We start from the raw sequence: 24,581 nt of genomic DNA on the forward strand, positions 1-24,581 counted from the left end.
TTGTGAGTTTTTAGAGAGTTTCTGCTTGAATTTCTTTGCAGGATGTCAGAACAGCCTCCCAGAGCGGCTGTTTTGATGCAAACTGCCTCCCACCCTCCCACCCTCTCCCACCCGATCTTTTGCTTGAGGATGCTCCAAAGGTTCTCAATAGGGTTGAGGTCAGGGGAGGATGGGGGCCACACCAGGAGTTTCTCTCCTTTTATGCCCATAGCAGCCAGTGACACAGAGGTATTCTTTGCAGCATGAGATGGTGCATTGTCAGGCATGAAGATGATTTTGCTAGAGAAGGCACGGTTCTTCTTTTTGTACCATGGAAGAAAGTGGTCAGTCAGAAACTCTATATACTTTGCCGAGGTCATTTTCACACCTTCGGGGACCCTAAAGGGGCCTAGCAGCCTTCTCCCCATGATTCCGGCCCAAAACATATCACTGCTATGCGGATGATACTCAACTCTATCTGTCCTTCCCGCCAGACGACCCTACTATCTCGACGCGGATCTCGGATTGTCTCACTGACATATCCACATGGATGAAGGATTATCATCTTCAACTAAATCTGGCGAAAACGGAACTGCTGGTCTTCCCGGCCAAACAAGGTATTTATCACAACATTGATATTAAAATCGACTCTCTATCTCTTGTTCCTACCAAGGCTGCAAGGAATCTTGGTGTCATTATTGATGACCAACTGACATTCTCGGACCATGTTGCCGCAGTCTCCCGGTCCTGCCGCTTCGCACTACTCAACATCCGAAAAGTCAGGCCGTACCTGACCCAATATGCCACTCAACTGCTGGTACAAACCTTGGTGATGTCCCGTCTCGACTACTGCAATGCCCTCTTAACAGGCTTGCCGGCCTGTGCGGTGAAGCCACTTCAGATGATACAGAATGCGGCGGCGCGACTGGTGTTCAACCAGCCAAAGAGGGCACATGTCACTCCGCTGCTCATCGAGCTCCACTGGTTACCTGTAGCCGCCCGCATCAAGTTCAAGTCTCTTATGCTGGCCTACAGAGTGATTGTTGGGAATGCTCCCGCCTACTTAAATGCTCTTGTAAGAGCACATGTTGCCCCCCGGATGCTGCGCTCGTCAAATGAGCGTCGCCTGGCTCTGCCGGCCATACAGCCACGGCAATCCAGGCTATTCTCATTTGTAGTTCCACGTTGGTGGAACGAGCTGCCAAAAATGACCAGAGCGGGGACCTCCCTCTCTGTCTTCAAGAAGCACCTGAAGACCCAGCTCTTCAGTGAGTACCTCCTGTCCTAATCTACAATTACTTTGCACCACCTTGCAGTATTTATTGTTACACCAATGTTGTTGTTACACTAATCTCTGTCGCAATGTAGCTGAATGTTATTCTCCCTTGTAAGTCGCTTTGGATAAAAGCGTCTGCCAAATGACTAAATGTAAATGTAAATGTAAATGTAAACATGACTCCGCCACCTCCTTGCTGAAGTCGCAGCCTTGTTGGGACATGGTGGCCATCCACCAACCATCCACTACTCCATCCATCTGGACCATCCAGGGTTGCACGGTGCTCATCAGTCAACAAGTTTGAAAATGATTCTTCATGTATTTCTGGGCCCACTGCAACCGTTTCTGCTTGTGAGCACTGCTTAGGGGTGGCCCAATAGTAGGTTAATGCATAACTGCAAGCCTCTGGAGGATCCTACACCTTGAGGTTCGTGGGACTCCAGAGGCACCAGCAGCCTCAAATACCTGTTTGCTGCTTTGTAATGGAATTTTAGCAGCTGCTCTCTTAATCCAATGAATTTGTCTGGCAGAAACCTTCCTCATTATGCCTTTATCTGCACAAACCCGTCTGTGCTCTGAATCAGCCACAAATCTCTTCACAGTACGATGTTCACGCTTAAGTTTTCGTGAAATATCTAATCTTTTCATACTTTGTCCAAAGCATTGCACTATTTGAGGCTTTTCGGCAGCAGAGAGAACCTTTTTCTTTCCCATATTGCTTGAAACCTGTGGCTGCTTAATAATGTGGAACGTCCTTCTTAAGTAGTTTTCCCTTTAATTGGGCTCACCTGGCAAACTAATTATCACAGGTGTCTGAGATTGATTTCAGTGATCTAAAGAGCCCTGAGACACAATAACATCCATGGGTTTAATTGAAAAACAAAAAATTAAATGTTTATGACACTTAAATCCAATTTGCATAATAATTTGGAATGTGGTGTACTTCCAGGGATTGACAGTGTTGCGTTTGTCTCGTGATTTGGACATGAAATTGCTTAAGATGTTCACTGCATTACAACAACCCTGTTACTTCGTGCTTACAAATAAAGTAAACCAGTTCCGTTGCTGCTGCAGGTTTCCTGCGCATCTGTATTAAAGAAATGGAAGTGTTTTTTGGCATTTCGGTGTGGACGGCCAACTTCTTGAATATGCAGTGAAAACGAAACAGCTTACATGAACAGTGTTTTTAGGTATCTGCATTAGTGTGTATCTCACCGCCCTACTCGAGTATCGATCGTGAGGAAAATATCGCGATACTATGCTCTCGATTTTTTCCCCCCACCCCGAATAGGAAGAGAGAAGAGGGCGTGAAACAGGGAAGGAAAGTATATGGGAGAGGGAGAGAAAGGGGGGAGGATAGAGGAGAGGAGAAATAATGGGCCAGACGCATGAATAGAGGTGAGAAGAAGGGTAGAGAGGAGGAAAGATGAGAGAGGAGGAGAGGGGAATCCTTTCTGCCCTTCTCATGACTTTAATCTTTGAGCCGAGATCAGACTGTGAAGCAACAGCTTTACACACACATAAACTAAGCCTCCATTGCCATAGCAACTGCACACTCGTAGCACCCTTGTAATCAAGTTTTTTGGCAGGTATAGGCTTGCACAAAAACACACACACAAACACACCTCCTGATCCACACACACACACACACACACACACACACACACACACACACACACACACACACACACACACACACACACACGCACACCTTTTAAAGCAATTTAACTCCTGTTCCAATCCAAAGCAATTAAATTTGTTTTATACGGTCACCATGGGGATGTATGTTTTACAGGGCAACAGACGAGTGCCACAGACAGCAGCAAAGTTGATGCAAAAACCACACCAAGGAGCAGTTTCGCTGACACCGACTCGGCCTAATCTTAGACTTAATCACATTTTTAATCTAGATTAACTGAGATGACCTTTCTGGTGGTTTAAAAAAAGTATGTAATAATAGGCTGGTTTAATAGATCATTTCCAGAAGGAAGATAGGAGCTAATCTAGGTCTAAGTGAAGGCTTGATCAAATGTTTGGATCGAGGACATGGGCCTCCAGGTCAACCTTGACAATAGACAACATGGATCATCTGGACCAAGACCAGACAGAAGGAGCTGACTAGTCCTTTATTACTTTAGTCTAGGACTCCCTAATCTAGAACTCATTCATCTTAAATTAAGCAACATCTCAGAAAGGCATTGGATTCATTTAAGGAGGATTTGGTTAGTCGTAGATTAAACAACATCTGCGAAATCGCCTCTTAATGAGATTGCATTCCATTTGGTAAATCGCCAAAAACATCAAATTAAACGTTTGTTCATTTACAAGACGAATGGTTGCGTGTACTCTGTGTTGTGTTGAACATTATTTTCAGAAAACTATACTTTCCATTTTTACAATCATATCTGTGTTTGTGTTTGTGTGCGTGTGCGTCTAAATGGCAGCCACAAAAGCAAATGCCACTTTATTTATTTTGCTTTCTGCGACTGTTGGATGACAAGAAAACAAGGTGTCAATGGAAATGGCAAGCGAGGCCGGGCTGAAACAACAACCTTTACTTTTTTGTGCTCATTTTCTCTTTCAGAAAATCAGACTGGAAAATAAATGAAAATAACAGAAGCAGGGACAGAGGCGAGAGATGGAAAGGGAGAGATTTTTAGTGAGAGAGAGAGCGAGAGAGAGCGAGAGAGAGAGAGAGAGAGAGAGAGAGAGAGGTGGAGAGATATAATAGGAAAAGCACCGCACCTTCTGATTCAGGCACTTGTCTTGCCTTGGCGATTACGACACAACCAGAAGACTCCACCAAACTAAATCCTCCTGTGTCGCTTCTGTTTTCGCTGGCTTACTTTCTCTGCTCGCATCAAATTGAGGACCCTGGTGCTCACCCACAGGGCCGCAGCACTACTGGCCATTGATCCGGCTCCATCCAGCTCGATCGTCAACCTTCCCAGAGGCCGAGGTAATCGCGTAATCGCTCTAACAGTCTGTTACAACCCAAAATGCTTGATTATGCAGCAACTTTTCTCAAAACTTATGATGCAATTCTGAACACTGTGTGTTTTTGCAGTCAAATTGCAAGAATTGGCAAAATTGCAAGTCAAAGACATTTTTTTTAAGTACAACTAATGAAGAAAGAGTGATATTTCGAGCTTCCTATGATGATACACATTATTTGGCTTTTTTTTCTAAATATAAAGAGCCAGGGTTTTACTTGGTTTCCAGAATCTATCAAATAAACTTCCAATTCAACATAGAGTAAGCACTAAATGAAACCAGAACTATTAAGTAGGCTCTGTCTTCTCGGGGAAGAGATGACAAGTTAAAGTGGTCTGTTGATTTTGCCCTTTAAATGCGGAAAAAGTTGCAGCAATTTTGTTAAAAGTTTTGATGAAATTTGCATTAATTATTGTGATTGCAGAATAACAATTTCCCGCTATGAGGACTTCCCTCTTCCCACAACTCATCCCAAGGACCACAATGGTGGAACGGGCTTCCCGCTACCGTCAGGAGGGTGGAGTTGCTACCCACTTCTTCAGGACTCCACCTCCACTGAGAGCGCCACCTCATGAGGGCCTTCAACGCCTTCTTGCCTCCCCCGCTCAGGAGTTTGTGATTCTGAGCCAACCTCCAGACACGTTCCAACGCTCCTCCTATCTTATAAATCTATCTTCTGAAAAAATCCTTTGAACCCACGACTGATGTTACTTGTTATTACTGAGGGCTTTGATAACGAGGACTGTGATGTGAAGTCAGTTTGACTTCAGCTGATGAAGGCACTTAGTGTGAGTAACTTTGGATGAAAGCAATGAAACTAAATGATGAAATGTAATGTGAATGGGATGGGGCAAGAGTGATGTCATGTTAGATGGGTTCCCCCGCCTATCAGGTGAGGAGTTTGGAAATGACAGGAGGGAGGGGAGAGGACGGTCATACACAATGGTAGACGAGAACGAAGAGAGAGAGAAAGATTGGAGGGGAATTGAAAAATATGTCACATCCAGGGTAAATAAACGGCAAGGAAAACAGAGAGAGAGAGAGAGAGAGAGAGAGAGAGAGAGAGAGAGAGAGATGGGAGCTTTGTCCCTTACCTTAGAAAACTGTGAATTTATCCATTTTGTGAAAGTCTTCTTCTGTACATCTTCTCTTTCATCTGTGTAAAGAAACCAAACATAAAGTAAACGAGTGGATAAAGACAAGCGTGCATCTGAGAGAGTGTTTGTGTACACTTTATTGGCACAAAGATGCGCAATCTCGGAAAATTTGCTTCATGTCGATGACTGCAACAACTCACTCCCCTTAATTAGCTGACCTAACCAACTGCGTGAAGCCTGGTAACTCTCTCTCCGAATGACTGAGAGTTGTCTGCCTAAACACATTAACCAACTAGACGTAGACTACAGTTGGTGGGGTATACTTACTCTCCCAGTCAACATAAACACACACACGCACGCACGCACACGCGCACACGAATGTGATATGGGGTTAATTGCATACTCATTATATTAATTACGGTGCCACTTACAGTACAGACATTCGCCACGAGAGCCCTTCAATGACCCTAGGCACACTGGATAGAGTCCAAAATGAGAGTCCACAGCCACACACATTGTTGTACTGGTATCAAAGTGAGGTCCAAGTGAATACATCAGGTAGGAGAGGACCCCTGTCGCTGATGCACTTCTAAAGCTAAAAATAGTCAATGTGGAGACCAGTACTCACAAGTACAACAAAACACACACGCGCACACACGCACACTTGTACTGATTTCAAAGTGACGTTCGGAGTATATGTACTAAAGTGACAATAAAGCATCTCTGTAAAACTGCACCATGGAAACAAAGGAGTAAATATGTATTTGTCAAGACAGCCACCTTAATTAAACATTTACACAAGCAAATTACATCCTTGCAGATAAGGAACAATAAGTGATTGGTTTGTTGTTTGATTTCATTCATTAGCCTTTAAAAAAAATAAAAATAATATGTGCATACAAAATCATAGTGGTCTGAATGGCCAGGAATCTCATGAAACGATATTATCGCGATACTTGGGTCCCAATACGATAATATTGCAATTATTCATGTTTTGCAATACATAATTATTACGATACTGCGAGATATTGCGACATATTATTAATTTCTTTCTCAACTGATTGCAAAACAAGCATACATTTTTTTTTCTGTTTCGGTCTTCTGTCCCCACTGAGCTTCCTGAAAACGCTGACACCAAGACGTCAACTTGCGTATGCGTCAGGAACCTACAAGCAATTTGTGATTACGTTTAATCAGTACTGTACAGTTTAATTACATGTTTACAAGTAATTCAATTATTTCTCCGTGTCTCCATTAAAAGTTAAAGTCTCTCCAACCTTAGGAATCGTGCCCATGCAGTATTGTGTCTGAAACCTATGATCGCTGACTGCACTATTGTTGCCGCTGTTATGCCTGAATTTACCGCTGGGGATGAATAAAGTGTTTGTTTGTTTGGTGATTTGGACGTGTTCGGAATCTTGAATTAATTAAGATGTCGACTGCATGACGATAACACTGCTTTTCACGCTTGTAAACAATGTAAACCTGTTCCGTTGTTGCTGCTGCAGGTCACCTGCGCATGCGTATCAAAGAAATGTAAGTAGCGGTTTTGGCGTTTCAGTGTGGACCGCCAACTTGTCGAAAACGCTGTGAAAATGCCAGTGTGGACTGGAAACATTCTGACATGAAAACGCAGTAATTTTAAATGTACCAAGGGCTCAACACTAACTTTTAAAAGTGGATGCCAGGCTGGCAACCAGGCACTCCAGCTCTTGGTTGCCGAAAATGAAAATATGGGTACCATAGTCATCTTATATTTTGGGTAATTAAGATACTATGCAGTTATACATCGGCTTAATAATGAAAATGTGACATAAAAGAATGTTTAAAAGCTTTATTACAGCAACCAAACAAAATTCTTTGTTTGTTTGTGTTTTATCTGATACTTTACAGAATTTGAATCTTCAGAAGGGAAGAAACGTAAGTCGAGACAGACAAGGGCTGAGATAACACTACCTTATCTGGTCACTCTCACCTGATCACACTTGGCCTGTGTCTCTGTCTGTCTCCTACACCCATACGTACAGTATACGCTCACCACACAGACAATAAGAATCTCCACAGTCCTGTTTGTCCCCTCATTGTGAAAAATTGTAAATTGTAATTTCCATCTCTCCATTTAAAAGTAGCTCTCCACCAGGTGAGGTCTGAGCTATAATCATTATTAATGCTGTCTGTCTACAAAGATAAGAACTGGTTATTGTATTGTAACAGCTATATTTTGACAAATTGAAAATTGACAAAAAAAAAAAGGACGAAAACTAAAGATATTTCCTGTAATTATGGTGGAGTTCCAATAAATCACTTCCGACACGCATTAAAGTTCTCCGAGTTCACAGGCTCGGAGAACTTTAATGCGTGTCGGAAGTGATCCGACACGCATTAAAGTTCTCCGAGCCTGTGAACGCAGCATCGGTTTGGAGCGCTTTCAGCCTGAGATTAGAGTCTTCTAGTTTATCGATCGAGGATGGCGTCGTTCTCTCGGACAGAATAAAAAAGAAAATGCTGAAATGGGTCGCCGCACCCCCACCCCAAAAAGAAAAACATATCTTTGGATGGGTTTGGACGATTCACACAATTGGGTCACCCAAATTGACATGAAAAAAGCGACATTCACCGAAAATCGAGTTGTTCGCATCCGGACTGTAATAACCTTGTTCTACTGCTGTCCAATGTGATTGACTCCTCGGCTGACAGGGCTGTCAGCAGCCCAGCAGGAGAGATGCTCTGGGATTTTAGCAAGACACACACTCTTACTTTCTCTGACCGTGTGGAAATCTGATGTTTTCACATCACAGATGACGAAGGAAGACATTAAAAAGTGAGCAGGTGCTTGTGCGTACTGGTGTGCAAGCGAATAAACCTACTAACACACGTGCAGTGTTCTGGTTCCGACTGTTCCAGCAATATTTGAATCACTAATGCGACAAATTTTGAAATTTTGGGGTGCACGTTTTACTGTTTGCTGTCCCCATCTTTTATGTTAAAAAGGGGTTGCCAAAGGCGCAACCAGAGGCCTATGAAATGGTTGCCAATCGACCCAATCTGGTTGCCGAGGTCAGACGGGCAAACATTACTGCCAAGCCCTGGTAGCCACATTAGTTTGGACATGGCCTATATCTCAATTTAAATTTAATGTAAATACCAAAATAAAAATGTAAATATAAAAGTTTCTAATTTAAATACAAAAAAATGTAAATACAAAAGTTTTCAATTTAAATACAAAAAAACGTAAATACAACAAATGTAAATACAAAAATACATTCTTGACGTCTGAGTATAGATACCTTATCGGGAGGAAAATTTTTCCCCCAACCCTACAAGGCCTCAGCCTCTCCCTCTAGCTCCTTCATCTCCATGAAGGCTGCACATTATGTGTGTTCCTGGGCGGTCCCATCGCCACAGCGCGCCTGTGTTATGGATAATAATGGAAATTAAGAGACAATAGCTTACAGTGACACCTCGGCCCCCCTCCATTCAATTCCTCTGGAAACAGGTTGACTTCCTATTACCTGCGATAATAAATTATACTTCTATCCTGATATGGCGCATCAGGTTAAATATTATACTAGTCAAGATATAACAAAACTCCCAGTGTGTGTGTGTGTGTGTGTGTGTGTGTGTGTGTGTGTGTGTGTGTGTGTGTGTGTGTGTGTGTGTGTGTGTGTGTTGACACCAGTCAGGCAATGACTAATGGAGCTGATAATGAAACTTACCCCTTAATTAAAACCTCCCGTGTTGAGCACAGTTCTGTAGTGGGCTTGGGACCACACACACACACACACACACACACACACACACACACACACACACCCTAACTCATGCAACCATGCACAAATATTCATATATACACACATACACAAACACACACACAGGCTTTGCTGTTCATTGAAGTGTGAATGAAATGGAAAGCTTGTAGCTCACAATCCCATCTAAAGCAGGTAATCAATTCACATCTATGCATGTGTATGTGTGTGTGTGTGTGTGTGTGTTTTGTGTGTGTGTGTGTGTGTGTGTGTGTGTGTGTGTGTGTGTGTGTGTGTGTGTGTGTGTGTGTGTGTGTGTGTGTGTGTGTGTGTGTGTGTGTGTGTCTGTGTGTGTTTTATCTTGATACAGTTGCGCTTGGGTTATTGCATGTAGATTACAGTCAAAGTATCTTTTTGCACTGTAATATTTATGTATGTGTGTGTGTGTGCGTGTGTTTGTGGCTGGGCGTGTATGTGCTGTCAGGAAAACTGTGAAAGAATTAACACAGAGGACATGAAGAGACAGAGAGAATTCTAATTCTATTTAAACTTCTATTTTCCTTTTGCTACCTGCTGCAGTGACACACAGACACACACACACACACACACATATGTACAGTGAGCCATACACACATGCAGCATACACAGCAAATGCAAAGAGAACCTCAAGGTTATATATATATATATATATATATATATACATACACACAGACACACACACACACACACACACTGTATATTACACACAGACTGATGGAACTCACATCCTTTACAGATTAGAGACTTTGAAATGAGGAGATGGAGAGAACTTGCTGGAAATAAAAGGAGATAGGGAGAGGTGGAGATGCTGACAATCTGATACCCAGCATCGGTATTCGGTCAATATCAGCAAAGAATGCTGGATCGGATATTGGAGGGGAGGAAAAGTAAGAATCTGATCTGATATTAAATATCAGTATGAATATTTATGAATGCGTGGTGCTGTTTTGGCCAAATGGTTGCTCTCCACGCACTATAGGAACAAAACTGTTAAATTGGTCATGATATTTCGTTATGTGCGGGGTCGCTCACATTTTCAACATCTGTAAAGATGTATAATCTCATAATGTGGGCCAGCCATAACGAATCGAGACTGAAATAACAAGGAACCGCTCGGCTGTTGCGACATAACGTAAAGAGGGGTCATGTGATAACAACAGTAGCCGTGTGTGGTTGTTGTCATGACAACAACCAACAATGAGATAGCCCTTCAGCATCTGCCTGGCGATACTTCACACTAAAGGCGGAGAAAGGCAAGACTTTACTTTAAACATGGTGAGGCGTTTGCAGAAGCATCAGCTTAAAGAAATACAACAAATGTATTCAGACTACAGCTGCTAAGAAGAAGAAAAAAAGGCTTAAGGAGAATTAAGAGATGGAGAAAAAATATCGTGAGGAAAAAGTTGTACAGTGCCATCTCTCATATGAGTGGAGAAACAATAGCATGAAGAAATAAATGATAGATAGATTAGACTGATGCAAAGATAATATTAAGGAGCGAGAGAAAGAGAGAGAAACAGAATAAGAGAGCGAGAGAGCGCATCGAGACTCCCTAAATAAATAGAGAGAATGAAGAAGGGAGTGAAAAGTGGGAGAAAGAAAGAAAGAAAGAAAGAAAGAAAGAAAGAAAGACGGATAATGGGATTAGGAAGGAGTTGACAAAGTCAGAGAGGGAGGGATAGAACGAGAGAGGAATTAATGATAGAAAGAGAAAGGTGAGAGATTGAGTGGGTGGAGGAGAGAGCGGGTGAGGGACAGTGATGGAGTGAGGAATGGGGGGTGAGGAGGAGATGTGAGGTTTTTTTATAAGCATCTGGCTAAAGCCAGCATCAGCTTCCCACAGCTCCTTAGCCCCTCCCCAGTCGCTCCCTGGCAATGACCAATGACACACAGTATAATTTTTCTTTTCATTATCATTATTTTATTAAAGTGTTTTTTCTTGCATTGTTCAATTCTAAAAACATGAAAAATAAATACCACGTTCCAAATATGCCTTTAGGCTGCTAGGTGTCGTCTCCTGGTTCGTGGAAACTGAAACCCAACTGAAATCACATGAAAGCCGTTAAATATTTTGTGTGGCTCCGTCCAAACTAGAAAGATGCTCCTGTGCAGTCAGAATGCAGTCTGTGTTTCATCCTAAAATGACATGATGAGCTGGTGCTATTGTTTAAAGCAGAACTATGTAACTTTTGGTATTTGGAGATTTGGCTCCCCTGCAGTTTGAGTGCAATTGCACTTTAACAACCGCTGTTGTAAAACTCGGTCCAGTGTCCGAAAATGAGTTATTTTACCGGACAAATTTCAACCTTATCGGTCACTGTTATAAGAATTTTGTAACGTATATATTGCTGTGCCTTTCACGTGAACTCTTGTACAACGTATGTGTACTCTCTCTCTCTCTCTCTCTCTCTCCCGTGTACTCGGTTTGTCCTTCTAGATGCTAAGTAGGAGTTCACGTTGTATTGCTGTGCCTTTCAGGTTAACTCTTGTACGATGTATGTATACTCCAAGGCTAAGTAGAGTTCCAAGGTTCCAAGGTATACTCCAAGGCTAAGTAGAGTTCCAAGGTATACTCCAAGGCTAAGTAGAGTTCCAAGGTATACTCCAAGGGTAAGTAGAGTTCCTGTCGTAAAAAGGAAGTTAACTTAGTCACTTTCTGTGTCCTAAAGAGGAGGAAGGGAACCTCAACAGATAGTCGGTCTCAACGAAACTGCCCCATCAATGATCTACGCAGGGGCGTCGCCACATCTACTGACCTTCCTCCCAGCGGCTCCTCAGTTTCCCACTCCAAGAGGACTGTATAAAAAGCTCAAACTCTCCAGTGAGAATTGGGCACCTCCTCTGTAACATTCTGTTGTGTTGTTACACTGAAAACTGCTCCTCTTGTACAACCTTGGATCCTCTTGTACGAGATTAAATACTTTATTAACCGAAAGTATTGGTCTCCGATCCGTCGGTACCAGATGTGCTCGGCCTGGCAAATCAGCTCGTACGCGCGAGTCAGAGAGAGGAACAAACCCTGCGGCGCACGCTGGCTGAGGTGCGGGTGCCGGGCGCACCACTGGCCTGTCTCGTCCGCCCCGCCGGGGAGGTGGAGCGGCTTTAATTTTTATGAGCATTATTACCGGACATTTTGACCGGCAAGTTTAGTTACTGTAATTACGTAGTTTAAAAACAGTAATTAACGCAACAAACATCAAGGAAGTGACATAGTGCCATAAAGCATAACGCACTTTCCCCACAGTTTTGAACCTGAACACAGAAGTTACATCGTGCAAGAACAGGCGTTTAGCAGGGGGTGGAAGAGGTAGTATTCTCCATATTACAAGTCAGTGTACCATGAAAATGATTTTGAAGCTGCTATTTTAAGGTTAAACCAAAAAGTGACACAGTGTTGCTTTAACTACTACATTGATCAACATTACAGATCGTCCACATACTGTCCATACACATACCTATTGGATGACCACTTCCTCTCGGAGGGAAGCTCTTCAAGCCATTTTGCACCTTTAAATAATTTCCCAAACAGGGACCTTGAGAGAATGAACCTCGAAGCCCATCACGGAGAGTGGCTCCAATGACACCGGTATCGTCAATTTATCAGAAAACCATGACAGCTCAACAGAGTGACGAGCTGTTCCAACCCGCCAAAAAAGATGTAGCTCCTGCCAACCAATCTCAAACCATGAGGGGAGTGTGGGAAGTTACGAAAAAGAAAAAAAAAAAAAAACCTCAAACACGTAAACAATACAAAAAACGAGGGGGGTAAGAACCCAGATGCACCAGAAGCTATCCAGTTAACGGCGTCAGGTCAAATAAAGAGCCCGGTTTCCTTCTCTTTTTTTGTTTCCAACTCTTCTGTTTCCCAGCTAATGATGGCAAGAAAAACTGGGAGGGTCGTTTTGATCCGTCATGGAAGCCAGCTGGAGCCTGTCAGCTCTAGAGCTCAGTGAAACCACGGAGGAACAATAAAAGAACTAGACAGAAGAAAGTGTGTTCTATCACAAGCTAAAACCGTCCAGAGGGATGATGGTTACGCTCTGGAACAAACTTTGTTCGTTTTCATAGGATAGAACTGGGCGGCATTTGCTTCAATCCACATTTTAGAAGTGCGGAAAACGAATGCATATCATGGAGTTGATAAGGTACTGACAGACAGACAGACAGACAGACAGGTTCATCCCCTTGTCCAACTCACCAATGAGTTATTTCAAAGAATAAACCTTCACTTTGAACTTTGATTGCCTGTAAATACCGCACACACATATTGCCCTTTTAAAATCAAAGTGGGCAAAACAAATCATTTATTTTCAACGGTAGGTGGGTAGAGTGATTAATTCATTACGTACAACGATTTTAAGCAAACACTTTCCTCAGGGTGTGCCACTGAAAAAAGTCCGTAAAAAAACGTCCATACATCCCCAAAAAGTTGCTTAAAGGATAAAGCCATCCAACAGAGCATACAACCGCAGCCATCTCCGATCAATTTCAGTCAATGGGAGACACATTAAAGGATGTCAGCAACGAGAAGTGCTTCAACAACGCAACAAACAGCTGGTGAAAAGCCGTATCACCTTGGGAAAATCCATTTCCAGGCGACATTTTTGTTTGCTCATCACTATCAAAGGAGAATGAAGTATGAATAGAACCAAAGAAGAAAAAAATGTTCAGAGATAACCAGAGTGCCTTCCAAGTCGAGGTCCACGACTGACGAGAAAAAATGGGTACACCGGGCATTCGTTAGCTGAATATGAATGAGCGTCCATGCTTGCACAAGGGGTAAATCGTGGATATTTATGACGTAGGTCATGGCGAGCGGACATCGACAGTTATGGTGCTGAGAAATCCCAGCGCTCAGAGGTAACCGTGAACCGACTAGCACTGATTGACAACGTTTGCAAACCTGCGGTGATATATCACTATTAATTGCACAACAAGCGCATAAAATATTAAACATCACAGTATCCAAAAAAAAAATTGACTTCAGTTTAATTTGCTGCGGACACTTGGCCTCAGTCACCAAAGCACCAGTGCTTTTTAAAAACCCTTCTAATCTAGACCTGCAAGGGGGGGCGGGCACGGGAGGAATTGGGTACGGAGAGGGCAGCCAGTCAGCGCCTCGCTTCAGACAACGTGGCTTCTAGTTTTAGCCCACCAGCTGCTCCGCTAATGGAGTGCGGTGTAACAACAACCTACCGTAGTTATAATCTGCATCGCCCGCGCCACGGAGTTGGCCGACCTGTTGACTGAATTGAGTCTGAGGGGTTAAAACTTGGCGCCGTACAGACTTGGGATTGAACGGGGGGGGGGGCCTGCTTGGTAATTGCAATGTAAGGAGACTTTGCGAGTTTCTGTGAAGTGCAGCGCATACAGTAGAGGCAGGCTGACTGACTGCTCGGTGAAAGACTGAAGACAAAGAGCAGAACATAACAGAGTGCTATAGAATTTCTTATAAATTCTGTGAGGTCACCTTCTTAGAATCTGATAAAAAAAAAAAAAGAAACTGATAAAACGGTACATTTTTCCCCACTGACAGACGCACACTTTTTTTTTTAATCCTTTATCTTGATCCAGAGCTAAAAACTGATTTTCCTCACCACGCGAGCACAATGACCAATGTCAACAACCAAAAAGCCATTTAACGAATGAATAGTCATACAGTATTATGCAGATAAGCGGGAAAAGTTTTTTTTACAGAAGTCAATCCAAAGCGGGGAGTAGTTACTGATCCGACATGGAGGCCAGTTTCATCAGGCCAGTTGCTTTCCTAATGGAGTCGAGTGAAACTGTAACGAGGAACGCCTGAGATGGGTAAACAAAAGATCCGTCTCAATCATTGGCATGCCCCGCGTGGACACCCGGCTACAGCTGTAATTGTCGCTGTTTTGGAATCGGTTGCCCGGCAACGGTCACGGCCATTAGCAATGGAAAGAATCCTAGACCTAATCTAATCAGTTGTTTATGACTCAGAGATCGGGGAACATAGACTGAGATAGAGAAATGCGGATGGATGGGGGAAGAGAGCGAGCGAGAGAGAGAGAGAGAGAGAGAGAGAGAGAGAGAGCTTAGATCCAAGAAGATAACAAACATATCAAGTAGAGAGTAAGACAGTAAATGTAGCCAGAGAGGGAGATAGAGAGAAAGAAAGACAATTCCCAATTGAGACAAAGACAGGGGGGAGAGAGGGAGAGGGATATAAAATGGGAATGAAGAAAAGATTTGGAGAAAATGGGAAAGCTGATGAAGGCAGGAGAGGACAAGAGCAGGTGAGGGAAGGGAAGGGAGGCAGAGGGAAGTGCAGAACTGCGCACATGACAACCTTATGTCAGTCTCAATGTCAATTAGCGCCACCCACACTGCTATAGTATTCACCTGGATGTGTGTGTGTGTGTGTGTGTGTGTGTGTGTGTGTGTGTGTGTCTCTCAAAGTTAAGTTACCACGCCAATATCCTTGCCCTCTCTGTTCAGCTGGAAAGACACAGATGCGTCCACATAAATGATGCACCGTGTGTGTGTGTGTGTGTGTGTGTGTGTGTTTTCATATGTTTGTGTGAGTGAGTGTGTGTGTTGTCTGCAGCTATCCAGGAAAACACATTCATGAGCTCCAAAATGTAGAGCTGATACCAATCAGCTGCTGACTGAGAGAAAGAGGGGGAGAGAGGGGGGGGGGGGGGAGAGAGAGAGAGAGAGAGAGAGAGAGAGAGAGAGAGAGAGAGAGAGAGAGAGAGAGAGAGAGAGGGAGGGAGGGAGAGGGAGAGTGGGACAAAGAGGAACCGAAGGTGAAAGAGCACGAGAGTAGGAGAGGGCCAAAAAGGATGAGGGTTGTGAGGGAGCAATGAGGGATGGAGATAGAAAGAGGGAACTGGGAGGAGAGGCGAGGTGGAGGAGAGAGAGAGAATGCAGGGTGAGGTAGAATGAAAGAGGGAGGGACAGCAAGAGAGAGAGCTAGCGAGCGACAGGGAGGAGGGGGGAATGTAGAGGGAGACGAGGCAGCGGAGAGAGCAGGGATCGACTTTGAGAGAAGAGGAGGAGGAGGCCAGAACCCCAAGAGAATTAAACAAGATGGAGGGAAAAGGACATCACACCAGGTGCGGTGGAGTTGGAGGGGTGGAGGAAAGAGGAGAGACCTGGAGAAAAGAAGGGGAGGGGTAGAAAGAAGAGCGGCAGGAGAGATGCAACTGTGGAAATGAGGAGAGAGGAAGGAAGAAGAAAACAAAGATTATGAGGGTGAAAGACAGACATGTGATAGCGAGTGCAGGAGAGAGAGTTGAATGACTACACACTGACGGAAACATATGGCTGTCAGTGTGTGTGTGTGTGTGTGTGTGTGTGTGTGTGTGTGTGTGTGTGTGTGTGTGTGTGTGTGTGTGTGCGCGTTATGGGTGGGAATGGCCGGGCTACTTACATGTTTCCCAATATCCCAAATATTACGATACTACAATATCCTGTGATATATTATTCATTTCCTCCTCATTTGACTACAGTAAAAATTGAAAGTATATTTTTTGTCTTCTTCTTAAATCTTCTTGAAAAACGCTGACGTCATGACGTCAGCGTTTTTCAAGAAGATTTTAAGAAGAGGGGGTTCTCCAAAGAGGGGGGTTGGTGGTGGTTCTGTATAACCAAAAACTGTGCCCTTGTCATCCTACAGGTTTAAAAATTAATATTATATATATTGATACAATATTGTGGGGAAAAAAATCACGATACTACAGTATGCTGTTACGATTTTTTTTTCCCACCCCTAGCGTGCCTGCAGGGGAGTGTGCGCAATGTAATAACTGCAGAGGAGCCTGACACACACACACACACACAACACACACCTGTGGGAGTCTAAAGCTGCTGAGAAACACATGTAGCTGAAGGTATTACACCTGCTAACCTGCTTAACCAGCACATGACTCAACTCAGCCCCCCAGCAACAACCTGCAGCAACACCCTGCTCTCTCTCTCTCTCTCTCTCTCTCTCTCTCTCTCTCTCTCTCTCTCTCTCTCTCTCTCTCTCTCTCTCTCTCTCTCTCTCTCTCTCTCTCTCTCTCTCTCTCTCTCTCTCTCTCTCTCTCTCTCTCTCTCTCTCTCTCTCTCTCTCTCTCTCTCTCTCTCTCGACGACGAGGGGCGGAGCCTGGGTAGAGCGTGCAGGAGGCAGGACGTAACGCAATGACGCATGACGCGGGAGGGTTTATAACACACATACAAGATTAGGCTACCGACTCACAGTAATTGTTATTTGCGTTTCGCATTGATACACCATGTATTTCAGTATTAGAGTGGAAAGGAATATAAAGGAAAGCAGAAAGGAGTACGCAGCAGCCAAGCAGCCCTTCTTTACCCTCGGCAGGTGGTCCTGTTGATGACATCATGCGCCGGTTGCACGATAGAGATGTCGTCAACATGCGACACGCCCACTCACTCGCTGTCAATTCTCCGGACAATCACCTGCTCTGTTCACACATACCGCTCAATCTGACACTCGGCAGACTTTGTACTAGGGTGCTGGCTGGGTAAAGTCTGTTTAATGTCTGGTCGTGGTCGGACATTTGCCTCCACACTTACAGCTCCTCCGGGTAATTTCCAGATAATTTCAGGGTTGCAGTACATGTGCGAAAGCAGCAGTCAAATCTATCGTCTTTGCTATCTGTCTATCCATCCTCGATCCATCTATACATCCTCCAAACTAGCTGTTTGTCCATCTAAATATCTATCTGTACTTACTGTATGGTAAAAAAGTTCTGTAGTGTGTGTGTGTGTGTGTGTGTGCACGCACATATGTGTGTGTTCACAACCCCCCCCAATCGGTCTCAGATTAACCTAGTTTGGCCCTTCCCAGGTAAGGATTAACATCGCTATAGCACAGATTACACACGCACAAGCACACACACACACACACACACACACACACACACACACAGTATAGACACACACTGATTATAGAGTGTGTGTGTTGAGGAATAGAGAAGATGATGGAGAGGCACAAAAGGGAACAGGGAAAGTCAAATGTAGAGGGATAGGCACACGCACTGGAAAACATGTACACACACATACACAACCACACTTACAGTATGTGCAGCCATATTGCTTCTGTGTGATCATTCTTATTGACAGATTACAAAGGACGCTGAGAGCAGCCGCCGCCGCCTCTCTCTGTCCTCCGTAATATATTCTGGACTTCGACTGCGCCTCCTACCTCCATCCCCATCTCGTTTTGGTTCCAATTTATGTCTTCATAAAAGGCAGACTTTCTTGTAATTACCTCTCCTATAAAGACGAGTAATTTTTTCTCCTGCTGCATTTTATTAGACGGCATGACTCGGAGGGCTGCCTTTTTTTTTTATTTAACCCCCATCTTTGTCTTTTTTTTCCCCTCCTCTCTGTCTGTTTTAGTTCCTGTCTAGTCACTTTTAGCGATAAGCGGAGATTTCTCTCAACGTAGCAGTTTTGGTTTTTTGGGGTTTTTTTTTTTGGTCATTTACAGGTGTTTAACGAAAGTGAAGAGAAAAACTATTTTTTTTGGTGAAAACTGACGGTTAAGTGCTGCAGGCTTTGCAGAGGGCTCAGGGTCACAAAACAGTTTCAGACACTCAAGGGCATCGTCAGGGCTTTTGCCGCGGACCAAGGGGGCGTGATCAAGCCGCCGCTTCAGACGGGCGGTGCGGGAGCCAATCTCGGGGCCGCTCAGCTGCTGGTGATCGGGCGAATCAAGGGAGGAGCTCCCCTGATTCGTCCGATCCCAGAGCAGAAAGTAATATAGCCGCTGTTTCTCCCTGCAGTAGGGGATTAGTGCCTGCATGGCGAAGATGCACGGCGACCAGGCCTGTGTGACACGTGAAGCTGTGGACTTTTCCCTAGTCTGCCAGCCAGCATTTTAGTTACCTCTTTTTGGCCCACGTGCCACCCTTTTGTTTCTTCAGTAAAATGCACACCAAACGGCGCTGTTTCTGCCTCCGACCGCCTCCCCTCTATAATTCCCTGGCCCTGGGCCGAAACGACACACCACAGTTTTAAAGTTTCAAGTTTTCAATTTAAAAAAAAGATGTAAAAAAAAAAAAAAAAGACATGTATTTTCCTCATTTTATATGTGAGATTTTTTTGTGCAAGTTTGATGTTTTTTATGCCTATTTTGTATATAAATTTGTTTGTCACTTATTTTACATAGTTTTTTGTACTTTCTGCCACTTGCCTCTGAAGCGCTTTGTACCAGTGTGTTTTAAATGCTCTACAAATAAAGCTTTACTTAGTTACTGACTCATGTGCAGCTGTCCTGCTTTGTCCACCTGTCTGTTAATCCCTCCCTGGCAATCACTCTCTCTCTCTTCTCTCCCTTCAACAGAAGGTTTCTGGGTTATCCCATCAGTTTAAGTGAGAGAAAAAAAAATTGCCGTCCCAGTTTGTTCATAGCTGCTGACGCTTGTACCAAGCATTACGCCTGAAACAGTCTTAAACTCAGGAACTCAACAGGTTTCCACATCAACAAGAAAGAAAAGTCAAAAAACACGTTACAAAATGTCAAGAATTTTTGCCTCTTTTCACATAGCCTTCTCTGATGTTCAGTCAGAATATGTGCATATTGTGCAGAGCTCCCCAGCGGTCTAGAAATAGGGTAAATGGCACTCTTTCTAGTTCAGCGTTTCTCTCACCTTCACTCATTCACACACATTCATACACCGATTGCCGAGGCAGCCATGCAAGGCACGAACCTGCGCATTGGGAGCGGTTAGGTGTTCCTTGTTCGTCTCAAGGACACCTCGGCACGCTGCCAGGAGGAGCCGGGTATCAAGAACCAGCAATCCTCCGAAGACCAGATGACCCATCCTACCTCCACCCTGCCCAAACACCCACAAAAGCCCTGTACGTGGAGCTGTTCAAATTAAAAACCATGAATTGTGTTAACCACAAAGGAACGCATCATTGTCTTTGCAAAAGGTTGGGAAGAATTCCACTTAACTTAAAAAAAAAACAAACATAAAAAACAACAGTTGGGAGCCATTCACGGTGCTGGTTTCTGCCGTTGCAGTTTTGCCAACTGAAAGATACAAATCTGTTCGTGGTCGGATGACGTTGTATGGGGTACAACAAAACCATAATTAATCTCCGTTCCGTGTCTGTTGCGTGCATTACACCTGTAGAAGATTAAATCTCACTATTTTGAATAGCAGCCAAAAATGTATTTTATTACGATGCAAATGTTAGATTTTCTCAAGTACCTGCCTCCCTGTGAAGAAGGCAAATATTAGGGAGGGGAGATGGTGTGGACGGCTGCATTTTGCGAGTGAAAAAGCAATCCAATTTTAAACATGGATATGGCAGGTGCATGCTAATGGAATCTGTACAGGGAGCCTGTGGCAGCATGTCTGCAGAATGCTCCACATTTTACTACGTTCACTTATCTTTATTTTGAAGAGGCTGGGAAAATTCTTTTTATATGTTATGAGGGGAAACTCTCTTTTCCCCGGTGCAACATTGACAGGTAATAGTAGGCATCACCCAATCTCCACGGCGGGTGGTAAGGTAATATCATCGCTAAGCGAATGCATTATCATGAAATTAAGACCATGTCACATTGTGATACAGAGACATATAGTTTAATGTGAAGGACATTTCTGTAGTTGGATACCTGTTGAAGTAATTATCCATAAGATTGTATATGTTGGGTGGATTACACCCAACATATACAAACATACCTAAACAAAACCACCTCTAACCTTATACCCCCTAATTTAAATATCTCTAACTTTGTACCTCAACACAACATCTCTAACATCTCGAACCTGAGTGACTTTTCCGGTTACGGTAAGAGCTACTACTTCCGGCTCCGGTGTCTTTGCGTGTACGTTGTCGCTGCTGTTGTTGCTGCTGGTGTCGATGTTGCTGCTGCGGTTGTTGTTGCTTTCTGTTGCTGTTGTTGCCACTGTGGCTGGAGGCGCTTTTATTGTTGTTTTTGTTGTCTTTGTTGTTGCTTTTGTTGTTGCTGTCGTTGTTTCAGGGGCATTCTTTTGTAATGACCGGCTGACAACTACGTTCTCTCTTTCTTTTTTGTATTTCTTTGTAAAGCGCATTGTATTGCCGTGGTATGAATTGCGCTCTATAAATAAAGTGTGACTTGACTTGACTTGACTTACACTATTTATAAACAGTGTTTAAGCAGTGTTGTTTTCAAAAGTCTAGTCTTCATTGCCGAGTTTCATATTTTCATTGTAAACTGTCTTCAGCCCCTACGCTACAAGCGATCCTAAACATTTCTGCCGTTGAACTCCAAGATATACACAAAGCCTGCAGCGCCTTGGTGGCATTTAAGATGGGGCTTAGGATAGAATCACAGACAGCAAAGACAGCTGCGAGCAAAGGATAGCCTGGAAAGTCGAGTCAAGTCAAATTTATTTGTATAGCTTATCACAGTTACAGTCTCAGAGGGCTTCACAGAACCACATTCAAATTTGTTTGTTTGTTCGTTCATTCGTTTGTAAGGGAAAACTGCCATGAAAAACTGCCAAAAGCCCCCTAGGGTAATGAAAAAAATGTAAATACTGGGTACAAATCAAGGATGCATTTCTAGTGACAATGACGGAGGAATGTGAGATCAGGAAGCAGGGGAGACGTTCACCTGCCACCTGCAACCGTACATACCGGCGTAACCGCACCAACACTTAACAGAGACAGGCATCGAACACAAAACGAAATTGGATGTGAATTGTGTCTCACAGTAAGTCACAGTGCAATGTGACTGCCGCGAATATGACTGTGCAAATGTCGGTTTACTGCACCGCCTGCAAGTCTGTAAAGATAGGAAAAATAAAGGCCTTCAGTTTGTCAACTTTACAGTATGTTTGCTGTATAGATTTCCACGAGGATCTCCTCATATCCCGGCTGCTGAGTATTTGTGAGTGTCGGGGGATTTGGGTATTTATGAGTGTGTGAGCGCCGTGCATGCCGGTTATAATGATTTTCAAATGGAGCGCAGACCCCACCTGCAGTGTACGAGACAGTACTTGCTAAAGAGAACAGACTAAGTGGCAAATAAAGGGGGATAATACGGTGAACAGCCGGCGTTTAGGTAAGCCAGCAGGTAAACATGAGAGAGAGTGAGCAGGAACCACTTCTTTCGAAGGCCGTGGAGACGTCAACCAATAAAAGGCAATCTTTATAAATGAATTACAAATGACATCATTCTTTTGACACACTCGTTCTGCAGAAGAATAAAGAAAAACACCGCGACAATAGAGATAAGTGACAGGTGAGTACAAATAGACACATCTCAGACCTGATATTTAAAAAATCATAACAAGCTCCTCCACATATTTTCATTTTCACCTCCCACATTTGTATATCGACCGGTTGATCAGAGGTGGAACCTCCATCTGTTTTACGTGGTCCTTCATCTCCATAGTCACCTTCAAATCAGCCCAGCATGATGGGCCCTCTCCCTGACACCTTACAAGATGTTTGCCATTCATATAAGCACAAAATAGTCTGCTTGGTGTGAAACAGAGCACCGTCGAAGGCAATATGGGAATTAATTATTTAGCAAAGAAATTCATAGGAACAGGACGCTTTGATTCAGGGGTATAAGGTCCGTGTCTTTGGCATGAACTCAGAGCCAGTACAAGAGACACATTGGATACAGGCACCCTGACGTCCTGTATTCTCTCTCCATTTACGCAATACAATTCTATTTCACTCAACCACATCAAACCTGAGAGAAAAACTCAATTATATTTCCACAGTGTTTAAACCTGTGTGTGGTACGTCCGTACGTGTGTAGATTATGTGTATAATCTTGTTTTCCACCTATGGTTTTGGTATTGTAGAGCGGCTGTTAATCCCCTTTTGTTGTTCGCTTCCTCTCTCGCCGAAAGGCATCGGATTCAACTTTTGTGTTTTATTGCAAAGGGAATTGTACCAAAACCTCACATGTAGGAGTCTGCCTCCGAGTCATCTGCCTCCAGTACATAGCAAACGCATGGTAACTATTAACAAATCCACAGACGTGGCCACACACTCAAAGACACACATTGACAAGCACATAGGAAAATTTTATTTGCATGCAAACCGTATGTCACCACAAACATATGAAGGACAGCAATGCACACGCACACGCACACACACACACACACACACACACACACACACACACACACCTGTTTCATGCTCTTTCCGTAACTCCACTCAGCCCATGGGGACAGGCTTGTTAGTTCTTTTTTACATCTCTTTTGTTTGTTTGCGAAGTAACACACATCCACACAAGAATAAACATCTTTCCACAAGAAGTTCCACTAAGCCACATTTCCTGCTTCTGCGAATGTGCTTATGCCCTGCGTTCAGCATGTGTGTGTGTGTTCAACACGGTCCGCAAGAAGGAAAGCTAGGTTCTATGGATCTTTGAGGAAGATTGTATTTTGAGAAAGTACCTTTCCGCCTAATTTGTTTAATTGATCCAGTTTTGACAGAACTGCTTCAGCAGATAATGGGGCAAAAGAGTGCTGCAGAAATGAGTCCTAAAACCGGGAAATTGGTTAGCATGTCTGCACCTCCGGTTCCCTTGTCTGAAAGTCAGTGGGTCCTTTGAATGGTCTTTTCCGTAAGATGCCTGAATTAAGGTCTGTGGTTAACACAACTTAAGAGATGAACACGTGCTTTTCTATGACATAAAATATGTCAGTAAATACCCACTCGTGAATTTTGAAGCTTTTAGGTGTCTTTAAAAAAGACGGGACATTTCACGTCACCACGCCAAACACGGAGAGTCATTTACTCTCTAGTCTGCCTTTACAGCCTCTCGTTGTGTTTATACAATGCTTTTGCAAAATATTGTAACTCAAACTTATCAACTTTTATATATATATATATATATTATATCAGCCACAACATTAAGACCACCACTAATAACCTAATATTGTGTAGCTCCCAACCGTGCCGCCAAAACAGCTCTGACCCATCGGGGCATGGACTCCACAAGACCTCTGAAGGTGTCCTGTGGTATCTGGCACCAAGACGTTAGCAGCAGATCCTTTAAGTCCTGTAAGTTGCGAGGTGGGGCCCCCAGGGATCAGGCTTGTTGTTCCAGAACATCCCACAGATGCTCGATCAGATCGAACCCTAACCCCCGCCATCCACATGATTTAATAGAAAACGTGATTCATCAGACCAGGCCACCTTCTTCCATTGCTCCATGGTCCAGTTCTGACGCTCAAATGCCCATTGTAGGTGCTTTCGGTGGTAGACATGGGTCAGCATGGACACTCTGACCGGTCTGCAGCTACGCAGCCTCATACACAGCAAGCTGTGATGCACTGTGTGTTCTGACACCTTTCTATCATAGCAGCATTAACTTTTTCAGCAGTTTGTGCTACAGCAGCTCTTCTGTGGGATTGGACCAGATGGGCTAGCCTTCGCTCCCCACGCGCATCAATGAACCCATGGGCGCCCATGACCCTGTCGCGGGTTCACTCGTTTTC

At 43.8% G+C, this 24,581-nt stretch overlaps 1 protein-coding gene across 1 annotated transcript in view; it reads right to left on the minus strand.

Annotated features, from left to right (window-relative positions):
- Positions 1–24,581, minus strand: part of LOC307247723 (dystrophin-like) — a gene marked incomplete at its 3' end in the record, with an annotated part of 162,177 nt that overhangs the window by 59,401 nt on the left and 78,195 nt on the right. Inside the window, exon 2 of the mRNA XM_080023846.1 lies at positions 5,344–5,405. Coding sequence (XP_079879972.1) covers positions 5,344–5,405 — 62 coding nt within the window. The remainder of the gene's footprint in view (positions 1–5,343; positions 5,406–24,581) is intronic.

Source organism: Zeus faber (genome assembly GCF_960531495.2).
Source record: "Zeus faber genome assembly, chromosome: 2".
In the NCBI taxonomy this organism is placed as follows: domain Eukaryota; kingdom Metazoa; phylum Chordata; class Actinopteri; order Zeiformes; family Zeidae; genus Zeus; species Zeus faber.